At 38.6% G+C, this 12,821-nt stretch overlaps 1 protein-coding gene across 1 annotated transcript; it reads right to left on the reverse strand.

Moving 5' to 3' along the window:
• Window positions 1–1,238: 1,238 nt before the first annotated feature.
• LOC138602908 (apoptosis regulator BAX-like) lies at window positions 1,239–9,134 on the reverse strand. The gene is made up of 6 exons (XM_069674531.1): window positions 8,852–9,134; window positions 8,284–8,314; window positions 5,155–5,319; window positions 4,910–5,048; window positions 3,264–3,368; window positions 1,239–2,514 (listed from the first exon to the last, which is right to left on the reverse strand). Exons 1-6 carry the CDS (start codon window positions 8,877–8,879, stop codon window positions 2,371–2,373), a joined length of 612 nt encoding a protein of 203 aa, XP_069530632.1. The 5' UTR covers window positions 8,880–9,134; the 3' UTR covers window positions 1,239–2,370.
• Between the last annotated feature and the right edge of the window lie 3,687 nt (window positions 9,135–12,821).

Genomic DNA, 12,821 nt, shown 5'->3' on the forward strand with positions numbered 1-12,821 from the left:
TGATATGAATTTGTGACATTATTGGCATTTAAATAATAGTAAATGTGGGGCGCTGGTTTAGCGTAGTTTGTGGAGCAGGGGCTCCACGTACAGAGGCTGCAGTCCTAGACGCACTGATCGCAGGTTCGACTCTTGGTCTGCCAATAATGTGGGGCATGTCATCCCTCGATCTCTACTCCCCACATTTCCTCTCTTCAGCTGTCCTATAAATAAAGGCAAAAGTCAAAAAATGTCAGTAAATGTGTTGTGATACAGTTGCTTGAGCTAACCTCCATCAGTAGAGCCCTGAAACTGCTTGTACGCAGGCCATAGTTATTTCCTATGGTTGTCTGCTATGGTGTTTTTAGTCACATTTTGTACTTACTGCACTTTTTATATGTTTTTTTTATATGGATTCCCATTAACTTTGTTACAGATATCCTAGATTTCCAAAGGACTAAGCCTAATGACTTTGGTGATTTCATCTTTTCTTGTTGGGGGGGGGGTTCTTTAAATCTATTGGATTAATAGCCTCACAATTTATCATCTGACTTTTCATCTGGTGCCATTATAAGGTCAGAATTTATATTTGTGAAACTTAAGTTAGTGTTACTCAGTTTAGGGCTGGTTGGCAAATGTTGTATGTTCTTGGTTGGGTTTAAGTAAAGGTCATGGCTTGGGCTAACATAATCATTTATAGGCCTACCACATGGATATCAGAATACAGACCCCCCCAATCTCAGAAGATTTCTGTTCTTGTACATAATTGAGACCATCTAACTTTCAATAAATTGGAGCAATTTTCGGTTTTCTAGGTAAAAGTTATGACGGTCCATTTGCTGGGAAGTCCGGTCACTGTTGCAGCCGTGCCAGCAGAAGAGTTACGAGGAGCAAAACTCTCAACAAGTCTCAACATGCTTGGTTCTTAATCTTAAAACATTTCTGTCTTGTATTTTACAAATATGTAATAGGGTTACTCTTCCATTATTCCTTGTAATAATCCTTTAGAATCCTTTAAAAGTGAACATAAATAACACCTGTGGACAAATAGAAATACAAGCACAAACACAGGACCAAACACATGATCGATTTCAGGCTCACACCTGGTGTGATAATAAAAAAAATTAATGTCATGTATCAAAACTGATAGCACCAAGTACCAACTCAAAGATCAACACACTTTTTAATGACAATCCTAAATATAGCTGATTATTTATTTGAATCAAGCTATTTATAAAGAAAGGCAACTGCTCAAAGTAGAACTTTAAAACATGGCTTTAATATTCCTTTACTTTGTGTACAGTCTGAAACTTCATAAATGGAAAAATCACATTTACAGTGCAGAGATTCTTCAGAGAAGAAAACCTTACACAATCTTTCATGGTCATGTGTCAGAACTAATTTAACTTAGAGGGTGACAATGAATAAAGAAATGGGTTGTTTCTTCAGAATGAATTTTCAGGAACAGATGTAAGTAGGAATTCCTATTTTAACTGAATGTCACTTTAATGCCTATTTAACAGCAGTGGCAGCAAAATGTTTTTTAAACACATCAATTTTGTACATAATTTCTTTATATACTCTTTCTATATTCATTATTTAATCATAATTAATAATTTATATTTAGAATATTATTTTTTTATGCCTGCAAGTATGTCTTTATTCTCAACATTTAGACTTCATTCTGACTTTTTTTGGTGAAAGATGACCCGTTGCGGCTTTCATTATGAAACAAGGCACCCTTTAAAATTGTAGCCTGTGGCTTATGCCACTTCTACCGCAAAACTGCAAGTAAACAGCCAAGATGGCGAACCGATGTCCTTTCAAAATCAGCAAAACTTGAGGTGACACAAACAAACATCTTCACATTTTTTCAAAGGAAAATAATCTTCTCACTTTTTGGCCAATATATGTGATTAATTCCTCCAATAATTTTCCGTTAAATCCGGAAAAAGTTCATCCCTGAAAATAATATTAAATATTCTCTAATTAAGTAATTTGTCCAAGTAAGCAGGTTAATGGGTTCCTATAGCATAGTCAAATCCATGCATAATGCACTGACTCAGTTCATCTGGGACTTTTTCCCTTTAAATGGCTTCTAGTATTGGTCTCAAATATCACATATTGGTTCTGTCCTTTAAAAAGAAAATAGTGTGTCAATGGGTTGCACATATTTTACCATTCAACTACCTTGTGGAATTATGTGATCTGTATGTGAATTCAGATCTGACACGTTGTCAAAACATGACAAATTTGAAGAACATTTTAGGTTCAAGTCAAACACAAGCTAATTTGTAAATGCCTAGAAATATTTGCAAAGCCAATCGTGACCCAGGTCTGGAGTAAATGGGTGTGTGTTTGAGTGTGTGTATGTGTGAGTTTTTGTCTGCTTTAGAGCTGTCTTGTCATTCTCCAAGAAATGAAGCTTCCAATAGCCAGGCCGGCAGCGAAGACAAGGACAAATCCAAAGCGGTCTGAGCCCATTGATGACACGCGTTTCACTGACGCCACCGCCAGATCCGAGAAACTGTTGATCTGTGGAAAGACAGCTGTTATCACATGATTCAGCAGAAGTCACCTTGTTTATGCATCTTGCTTCTTTATATTGCTATGTTTATCCGTCTATATTTATCTTGTTTATTTAATCTGCTATATATACTCTTTTTTTGAATTACTTATCCTGGTATGTTTCTCTTATTTCTTCTTCTCCTTTTTTTAACCTATTTTTTTTATTACTTCTGGTCTCTTAGAGTTACAAAACATTATTTCATTTTATGACTACAATAAAAAATGTCTTTTACCATGTCTTCAATCATTGTTACCCATAGGAGATAATATTTCAGAAAATAGGTACATTACTTTTTTGAATTTTATTGGTTGGTTTATATTGTGACAGGTTGGGGTAGCTTTTCTATGGGTCAGTTTTGGATGGGGTACACATTTTGGACCCTTAAACACCTCTACTATGTCCATTAGATAAAATATATATAACTATTTTAAGTGGTTTAAGTGGTTAAACAGCTCCCCCTACTGCTCAAACTGACATCATTTCCCATCCTTCCCTACTGACTCCCCATGTCATCCAATGCCAACATCTGTGTTTACGTTATACCACGATCCATTATCCTGAAAACAGCTTGTTCCACACTGCTGTATATTTTGTTAAAGTGAGGCAAAATGTACAAAGTTCTTAGTGTTTCAACAATATACTTGGAACACAAAACTAACAGCGTAGATAAAAGTGCGCTGGAAAACAATGCAGACGAAATGACGGCTCAACATACCCATCCTCCATGTTCCTGAATCCAAGCCAGTAGATTGTTTTTGAAAAAATCCACGGTCCACCTCAGGACCTCCTTCACTGATTGAGGGAGATGAGCTTCAACCAACTGATGAACACACAAACACACAGAGATGAACAACAGAAACAGACAGATGTTAATTCCAATCACAATGCTCAGTCACTGGAAACAGTATGTATTCTACATAACAGCAGTGCTTAATCAACAGAACATTTCGTCGATCAGATGGGATTTGGCTGTTAAATATAAGGCGCAGACTATCTTTTCACATTTTTCACGTTCCGCGCCACAACAAACCTCTAAATTATCCTCCATGGATCCCACGTTTTACCTTCAAGACGCATGTTTGTCAGTTGCCTATAAGGACAATGAAACATTTGAGCAAACTACTTTATTCGGTCTAACAACCTGGTCTGTTTGTTTTCGAAAGGAGACCTCTGCGGATAATAGGGCTCTCGGTAGAAACCTTATTAATGGTGAACACTGAAGGAATCCTAGCCTAAAAAAGATGAGCAATATACACATAGCATAGAGGCAGCTTCGCTCACAGCCATGTTCTGATCTTGAGAAAGATGCTGTATGTAGATCAACCCAGGCAGATGATAAGTGACAAACCTAATGTACTCTCAGTGGAATAAAGCAAGATGGTAAATTAGATGAGGAAGGCAGAGAATACCAACATTCAAAATATTTTAACTTTGTGACTTGTTCCGTGACAAAATTTAGAATCAGATGTTACAGAGATCCCTCACACAAAGAAAAAACACGGGCAATCAACAAGAAGTTAAATGAGTTTGATTTTCCTATGCCGTCAAGAACAGGGGTTCTCAAACTTTTTGGGGCCAGGGACCCCTTACAGGGGAGAACATTTTCCAAGGACCACCTCATAATCATAACACCGATTAAGCATATGCTTTCTACCATTTGCACTCTTAGATGCCATTGGAACTGTTTGTATTGTAAAACGTATCAACCTAAATACTTCAGAGCTGTTCCATAGTGAGAAACAAAAACATTTCAATTTGAATCATGTTAATACCACTTATATACTTTAAAACAGAAGGTCATTTTATTCAAATTACTTGTGGACTCAAATTGACAGCATTTATACTCAGAATTAAGATTTTAGAAAATGAATAGTAGCAAGAAAGCCAGGAATGGCTCGTTGCGACATGTGTGATGATGTGTCACAATCATATAATTTCCTATTGGTCCAAAGCTAACGTGGGTGGGAGTAATGGACACATTATGCTTGTTTCATTGGTGCAAATGGTTGTCATCTGCACACATGCAGTTTGTAATGATACAGAACAATTTGATAATTTATCATAAATTTATTATAATTATTTCGTGGACCCCCAGGCTATGATTTGCGGACCCCCAGGGGTCCTAGGAGCCCACTTTGAGAACCACTGGTCTAGAAGGTGTTGTTTGTCTATCACAGACTATGAATGCATTTGGACAAGGACAAGCCAAAGCACACTGCAGTGAAGGAAAGTGGTGCACTCCATTTATAACACAAGTCAAAACAAGATCATCGTTGTGAAAACAGAATGTGGCGCAATAATTGTTAGAAGCTCAAATGGTAATTGAAAATAAAATTGGATTTATTTGGCCTAAGAACCCACCTTAAGAGCCATCTGTCCGGCAACATAGAAAAGCACAGCGATCCTCTCCCAGGTGATACCATGTTCGAACACTTTGTTTGCCACTTCCTTAAATCTGTCCCACTTAGAGCCGGAGCAACGCACCATCCCATCTATCGCACTGCAACAGAGACACAAGGGAGTTAAAACAAAACCCAAGTTTAAAAACGTAAGCACTTATAACACACAAGATACAAGCTCTGAGGTCAAATGGCTGGAAGACTCACTCTTGGAACTCCTTGTCATCTTTTACCCTGTCGCCAATGATGCGGACCATTTTGCCCAGCTGGCTCACCACCTTCTCCTCCTGCACGGTCTTTAGATCTACAGCCAGCAGGGTGAGGGGTGGGGCTTCTTCTGAGGGCACGTCCCTCAGTTTCTCCTGTATGACCCTAGAACAGAACAGCACTGTCAAACAAACTCTCCTTTCCCAAACTGACCACTGACACGATCCCTATACTGTGTCAAGAAACTACATTTGAAGACTGTCTATAGGAAGTGGACTTAGCCACTCTGACGTCACACACTGTGTTGTGGAATGTGGTTATGAAGCCTTGAGTTTTGTATGTTGGCCATTTAGTTTTTGTGGTTCTGCTCTTTCTGTATAGCATACTACTGCTATGAAGACGGACCGTTGCGAGGGACTCAGCCTTTGAACCTGTTCTCAGGACCCAATGTCATCATATCAATCTGACAAAGAAGTCCTGTACATTAAACATTAGCCTGTCGATAATAAAATATCTATGAGAACCATTGATAGTGGGGCCATAAAGACATAAACAGTTAAGGGAAGAAGAAAGCACCAAAAAGCTACACGATATATCACCAAAGTTGAAAAAGACAAGAGGAAACAACTTACAGCTGTTTTTAAGTATAAGTTAATGTAAAGGAAAAGGAAACAAACTTTGACAGTTACAGGCAGAAAACCTCATTCCTTTGAGGATTATGCTGATTCGCGGGAGAAATGTTTAGTTTAATGTGAGTTAAAACAGCTAAGACGGCTCATTTTAAGAAGGTTACAGAGTTTACTGTTGGACCCAGTTCCAACTGGATTTAAAACACTATATTTTTAGCAGAAATGAAATAATTCTTCAATCATTACATAATGCCCAAATTAATATTTTGTGTTAAATTGTTTAGGTTATAAGCAGGAGATTGTACAGTGCGGCTGTGGCTCAGTGGTAGAGTCGGTCGTCTTACAATCGGAAGGTTGGAGGTTCGATCCCCAGCTCCCTCAGGCTACATGTCGAAGTGTCCTTGGGCAAGACACTGAACCCCAAATTGCTCCCGGTGGCATAGCCAACGGGTATGAATGCGTTATCTGATTGACAGTTGGGCACTTTACGTAGCCTCTGCCATCAGTGTGTGAATGGGTGAATGTGATATGTAGTGTAAAAGCAGCTTTGAGTGGTCGCAAAGACTAGAAAAGCGCTCTTTAAGTACAGTCCATTTACCATTTACCATTTACAGTGAGCTGGTTATTATAGCAGAATTGAATGCGGTCCTGCGTCACCCTGTCAGGGTGTCACTATAACAACAGGATCATCTCTTACTTAGTGAAATAGATATTTTATCCTTTTTTTTTATAGAAAGGGTTATAATTGATGATCACTAGATAATTGATCTATGATAATTATTGAATCATAAATGGGGGGTGACAAAAACATAATCTTGGAAATCAAATGAAATGAATTGTTTACTTGAATAGAAATAGAAAAGAGGAAGCAGTGCTTACAAAAGCTAGCAAGTGATATAACAAAGACACTTTCATCAGCCAATGCGTGTTTTTCAATCATACTGCTGACAATATATCTGCTTAACCTGCCTTTTCTGCTGTGCAAACAAAGACTGCAAAAAGTTTTGTTGCAACTTTGTAAACCGTGATACTGAACTTAATTACAGACCATCCTACTATGTTTAAGATGGCTGGAAAGAATTAACATTCCGGAGGTAAACACACCCATTTCTAAAAAACATCACTCACTTTAGTGACCATAATTATTTACTGTCGTCCACAAATGAGTCATGGATACATAGGTGTGTACGTAATGTTTACAAGAGGTGTGATTTACTGTAAAAGAGCGCCAAGTGTTACTGTGAAATGAAACTGAAAGTTGCTTTATATGAGCAACCTCTGCAACCAAGGGTGGAGAAAAATCGATCTTTAAACTTTTTTAGTGAATTCTGGCATGTTTATATGCACTAACTTGTGGTAGAAATGTCTTTATTTATGTGAAGGAAAACACAAATGTGATCATTTACCAAACACATTATCAAATGAATGGTCCTTTAAACATTTAAATAGCGACTGTTTAGAAGGTCAGGAGAAGTGAAAATGTAACCCATGAATTCTGTTTACTGTGTTGCTCACTTTAACTGCACTCTCCTTGCCTCCTGAAGGAACGATGAATTAACCAGCAAAATAACTACCATTAGGTTAGTATTGGTTTATCACTGCTTAAGACTGAACTGTATATCTGCTTAGGTTTGGACCCAACTCATATACCTAACAGCCTAAATACATTTTCTATTCAGACATTTTAGAAGATCTGTTTTTTTTTATGTTTGCCAAAAAGCAAATGCAATTGGAAACACCTTCTTTATTCTGATGAGCTATGGACATATTTGTCTTTTTCAAGAACAACCCCTGACCTGGACAATACACTCTTCAAAATGTCAGCAGTTTCTAGGACTAGAGGAATCCTAAGTTTATGTATCGGAACTCTTACCTATTCCTGCCTCAATTACAGGTACTTCTTCCACTAAAGACCTTTTTGTTTAGTTCGATCGATATGTATGACGCTATAAAAATTGCCCATAAAGTTATGTGTCTCCTCATATCACATTTTAGACTCTGTGTGTAAGTGTCCAACTGTAACCAAGATGTCTGGGCACTGATAAACATTTTACAATATTTAAACGTAGCAGGTTGAAAGTGCAACAGTTTATCTGACAGATATTGGTAAGGTCAACTTGGTAGTACCTGTATAACGTCCCCACCCTATTCTACGCTCTTAAAAATGCAGATTATCGTTAACAAATGTTATTTTTTTGACAACAAACCTGAAAGAGGATAATAGTAAGTACCTTGCACCTGCAGTACCTGCATTAAATCGTGTGTTCAGCTTTGAGTTGGATGTATTGGTCAGAATAAAATATCCTATCCTATTTTAGGCAGCAAAAAGAGATTATAAGAAAATGGAAATATGTGTTGGCTGCAGCCCTGATATAAAGCATATTAAAGGTCATATTTTTAGCAACAGTAATAGACTTCTCCTACTTTTTTTCTTTTACTAAAACAATATCAGTGTGTGGAATAATTGATTTAAAAAAACAGGTAATAAAAGGAAACTTACTCTTTGATCAGGGCTTCTCCTATCCTTTCATCTGTGGAATAAAAGCAACGTTTAAAAAGTGTACATTTACGTAAATTACACCTTAAAGATGTTACAAGACTGGATTTATTATAAACTCTGGTAATCCCAATTATTATATTTCTGTTTATCTGTTTATGAGTGATATAACAGGCAGCAATGAAAAGTATAACTGTCAGCTTATGTAGCCTATCTTACCTTTTACTATACCACTAATTGAAAAGGCTGCTTTAATAATAATAATAATAATACATTTTATTTATATAGCGCTTTAAAAGGTACTCAAAGACACTTTACATGTAAAAACAACATAGCAAAGACAGTAAAAGCAAAATACAGTATAAAACAATCAATGGGCAGAAAAAGTTAAAATGTGTATAAATAAAAAAGAGAAAAAACACAGATGGTCACAGATTTAAAGCAGATTTGAAAAGGTGGGTTTTGAGACCAGTTTTGAAAGAGGAGTGTGAGGGAGAGTGTCTGAGGTGATGAAGGAGGGAGTTCCAGAGGGAGGGGGCAGCAACAGAGAAGGCTCTGTTAAAACGCTTACCTGACATACCGTTCCCTTCACAAGGCATGGCTAACAAAAACTAAAACAACTTATATAAAAAGAAAAAAAAACTCTACGGAAACTATCCTTCCTTCACTGCCGGATACAAAATAAACCTCACTTTAAAACTTCGGGCGACGATACATTAAATCCACAATATGAAATTCTTAGTGTATTTCAGTCGCAGTCTTTCTTTCAGAATGAAAAATCCTCCATAAATGAATAAAACATGTAAAGTTGGAGAAACACATCGGGACTGACGTTCTATCGAGCTCTGCTTAAGAGAAAAACTTATAAAGAGGCGGAGCAACATGTCCTCACTCAAATACATCCGTGGAGAAACATGTATCTTGTGCCATGTGTTGGATGGATAGATACACTGAACAAAAATATAAACGCAACGCTTTTGTTTTTGCTCCCATTGTTCATGAGATGAACTCAAAGATCTAAGACTTTTTCTATATACACAAATGGCCTATTTCTCTCAAATATTGTTCACAAATTTGTCTAACTCTGTGTAAGTGAGCACTTCTCCTTTGCCGAGATAATCCATCCACCTCACAGGTGTGGCGTAATAAGGTACTAGTACTAAGTACTAAGTTCAGCAGTATATGAATATTGGACTACTTATGGAAAATAAGGTTTTTATTCCACATCAAAGTTGGGTGAAGTATCCTTATTCTTGCTCTCTGTTAAGGATTTTGACACAGGATTACTCGAAAAGTACACAGTAAAAGTACTTCATAGTAGTTATACAAGTAGTCTAGGAAGTACTTAGTTCAGCAGTATATGTATCTTGAGCTACTTATGGAAACAATGTTTTTTTGTTTTTTTCTCACGTCGTCCTTTACTTTGAAATCCGGAAGGATACCTTCGTGATACCTTCAGTCTATTACCGGGAATAATTACTATAAAAGTATCGTATGTTTCATGGGTCTGATCATAGACGTGTATATATGTCTACGGGTCTGATCATGAGACCGCAGTCTGCCCCAAATTCACTACCAGCAGCTCTTCAGAGCGGTTTCATTACGATTACCGTAAACGTTAGATCATTTGCGCACTGGAAAAAAAGGTGCGGGTAAATTTGGGGGTCCAAGAAACTCGCAGACTAATGCATTCGTTGTAAATCATCACGCTACTCGTGTGACGCTACTGAGCCAATCAGATTAACATCGCGAGTGACCCAGTGGGTGTGTGAGAATACAGACTGCAGAGCCAGCTGACAGGAGTTACAGAGACACAGCGGGAGAAAATAAGTGAGTTAGGGAAACGTAGACATGGCATGTTCTAAAATGAGAGTAGTAGAGAAAACCGAGCTTTTAAGACTGGACATGCTCGTATATGTTCCGGGACTGTGCGATTATTAAAGCGGACATTGTCTGACACTGTCACTCCGTCTGTCTCTGTTAACAGAGACTCCAGGCTGCAGTTTAGTTCAAACACTTTATTGATAAACCTGAGAGTTACAGAGAGCTACATCAGGCTTCAACATCATGACTAGTTTTCCTCTTATTTCCGCAGTTCTGTTCTTATATGTACCGGTGCCCTCTCCCTCTCGCTCTCGCTCTCTCCAGCAGACCGTCAGTGTACAGTGCGTTTAAATATTTCATAGTCATTGCCTGTTTTAAAACTCACCATGAGAAAAAATCTAATGCAATAATTTGATCAGGATATGTCCTTCATCTCCCACATAAAACAAATATCAAGGACAGCCTTCTTTCACCTTTGCAACATAGCTAAAATCAGACACATCTTGTCTCAAAACGATGCAGAAAAACTAGTCCATGCATTCATTACATCCAGGCTGGATTATTGTAACTCGTTACTATCAGGCTGCTCTAATAAGTCACTAAAAACTCTACAGCTGGTACAAAATGCTGCAGCACGTGTGCTGACGAGAACTAGGAAGAGAGATCACATCTCTCCTGTATTAGCCTCTCTGCACTGGCTTCCTGTAAAATCTACAATAGAATTTAAAATCCTTCATCATTACTTACAAAGCTCTTAATGGTGAGGCACCATCATATCTTAAAGAGCTCATAGTGCCATATTACCCCTCTAGAACATTGCGCTCCCAGGATGCAGGCCTGCTTGTGGTACCTAAAGTCTCTAACAGTAGTGTGGGAGGTAGAGCCTTCAATTACCAGGCCCCCTCCTCTGGAACAATCTACCAGTCAAGGTCCGGGAGGCAGACACCCTCTCTTCTTTTAAGAGTAGACTTAAAACTTTCCTCTTTGATAAAGCTTATAGTTAGGGCTGGCTCAGGCTTGGACTAGCTCATAGTTATGCTGCTATAGGTTTAGACTGCCGGGGGGATCTGACACACCAAGCTCCTCTCTCTCTCTCTCTCTCTCTCTCTCTCTCTCTCTCTCTCTCTCTCTCTCTCTGTTTCTCTCCCTCTCTGTCATATTAATGCAGCTCAACTATGTATCTTCTGGTCCCATTAACATTACTAACCATATATCCCCTCCCTTGTCTTGTACTGTTCCTGGGGACCGTTGCTGCAGACCACCTGCTGCTGTGGACCTGTTGTTGTAACAAGAACATATGTTGTTGTTGCTCTCTTTGCCTGTCTCTATCCTGCATCTCCTTCTATCCCATTTTCGGCCCATCCAGTCGAGGCAGATGGCTGTTCAACATGAGTCTGGTTCTGCTCGAGGTTCGAGCCTGCAGGTGGATGCTGGAGTGGTGGTGGGCCAGAAAGTATGAGTGCAGTACTGGTGCAGGGCAGCAGTGGCATTGACAGAGCAGAGGGAGAGACTGGAAATCTTGCACCTTTAATAGACCACCAAACTGGGAGGAAGTGTTTGTCAGGTGATTATGACTGACCATGCTGTTCTTGCTAATCTTTACACTTTGTGTACCACTATTATTGGCATCATAACCATAAGTATGTCTTATCTGTTGTTGTTGATGTAGCAAGCACATATGTTGTTGTTGCTCTCTTTGCCTGTCTCTATCCTGCATCTCCTTCTATCCCATTTTCGGCCCATCCAGTCGAGGCAGATGGCTGTTCAACATGAGTCTGGTTCTGCTCGAGGTTTCTGCCCGTTAAAAGGACGTTTTTTCTTGCCAATGTGCCGAATGTTGCTTAGTGCTACTCATGGTGATTCATGTTGGGCCTCTCTTTAAATAACATAACAAAGAGTCGGTCTAGACCTGGGGTCCGTTTCACAAAGAAGGTTCAACAAACTCTGAGTCTAACACTGAACTCTGAGTCGATCTACTCTGAGATAGGAAACTCTGAGTTTTCGGTTCCATAACAGCTGATCAGAGTTAGTTCAATCAACTCTGAGTAGGTTCACCCGGAGTTAAGTGCGTGCACGCTGACTGTAAAAAGTCATCATTAATGGAGCCCAGACACCACGATTCACCATGGCAACTTTACACAAAAAGAGGTCCTCCTACGTCACACCAGTGGAGCTCGAAATCCTCATGTGGACGTTCAGAAAAATAAAGTAACATGGCTGCAGCTGCAAAAGAGAGAGAAGCGGCGTGGGAAGAAACTGCTGCTCGAGTTAATGCGCAAGTTTGAACTGGTCTATTTATTTAATACTTAATCACGACCGGAAGCTAAAATTTATATTAATTTAGGAGCAATGCAGCGGTAGAAAAAAACATACGTGGAAGCACTTCAATCATATTCTAAATATTAAACTAATGAAATATCATTCAGTGGCTGTTTTAATGTGCATTAGCTTTATCCCTAACATGATGCTGACTTCACATACATTATAATTCATGTTGATTAAACTGAATGTGTTAGTTTAAAAAAAAGAAATCCAATAACTTACGGTGTCTTATTTGAGTGCTCTTGGCAGTGGCGGTGGAAAATCTAAAAATGATGACTTTGACACAGATTTGTCTTTTGATTTTTTTTATCATAAATATAAAATACTTTTGCAACGCGGTCAGAGCACCACAGAGACGCAACGTTTCTTCTTTTAATTCAGTAACCGCTTAAACA

This window comes from Semicossyphus pulcher, unplaced genomic scaffold (genome assembly GCF_022749685.1).
Source record: "Semicossyphus pulcher isolate SPU_LCO1_2020_fin unplaced genomic scaffold, fSemPul1.0.p SCAF_23, whole genome shotgun sequence".
NCBI classification, from domain to species: Eukaryota; Metazoa; Chordata; class Actinopteri; order Labriformes; family Labridae; genus Semicossyphus; species Semicossyphus pulcher.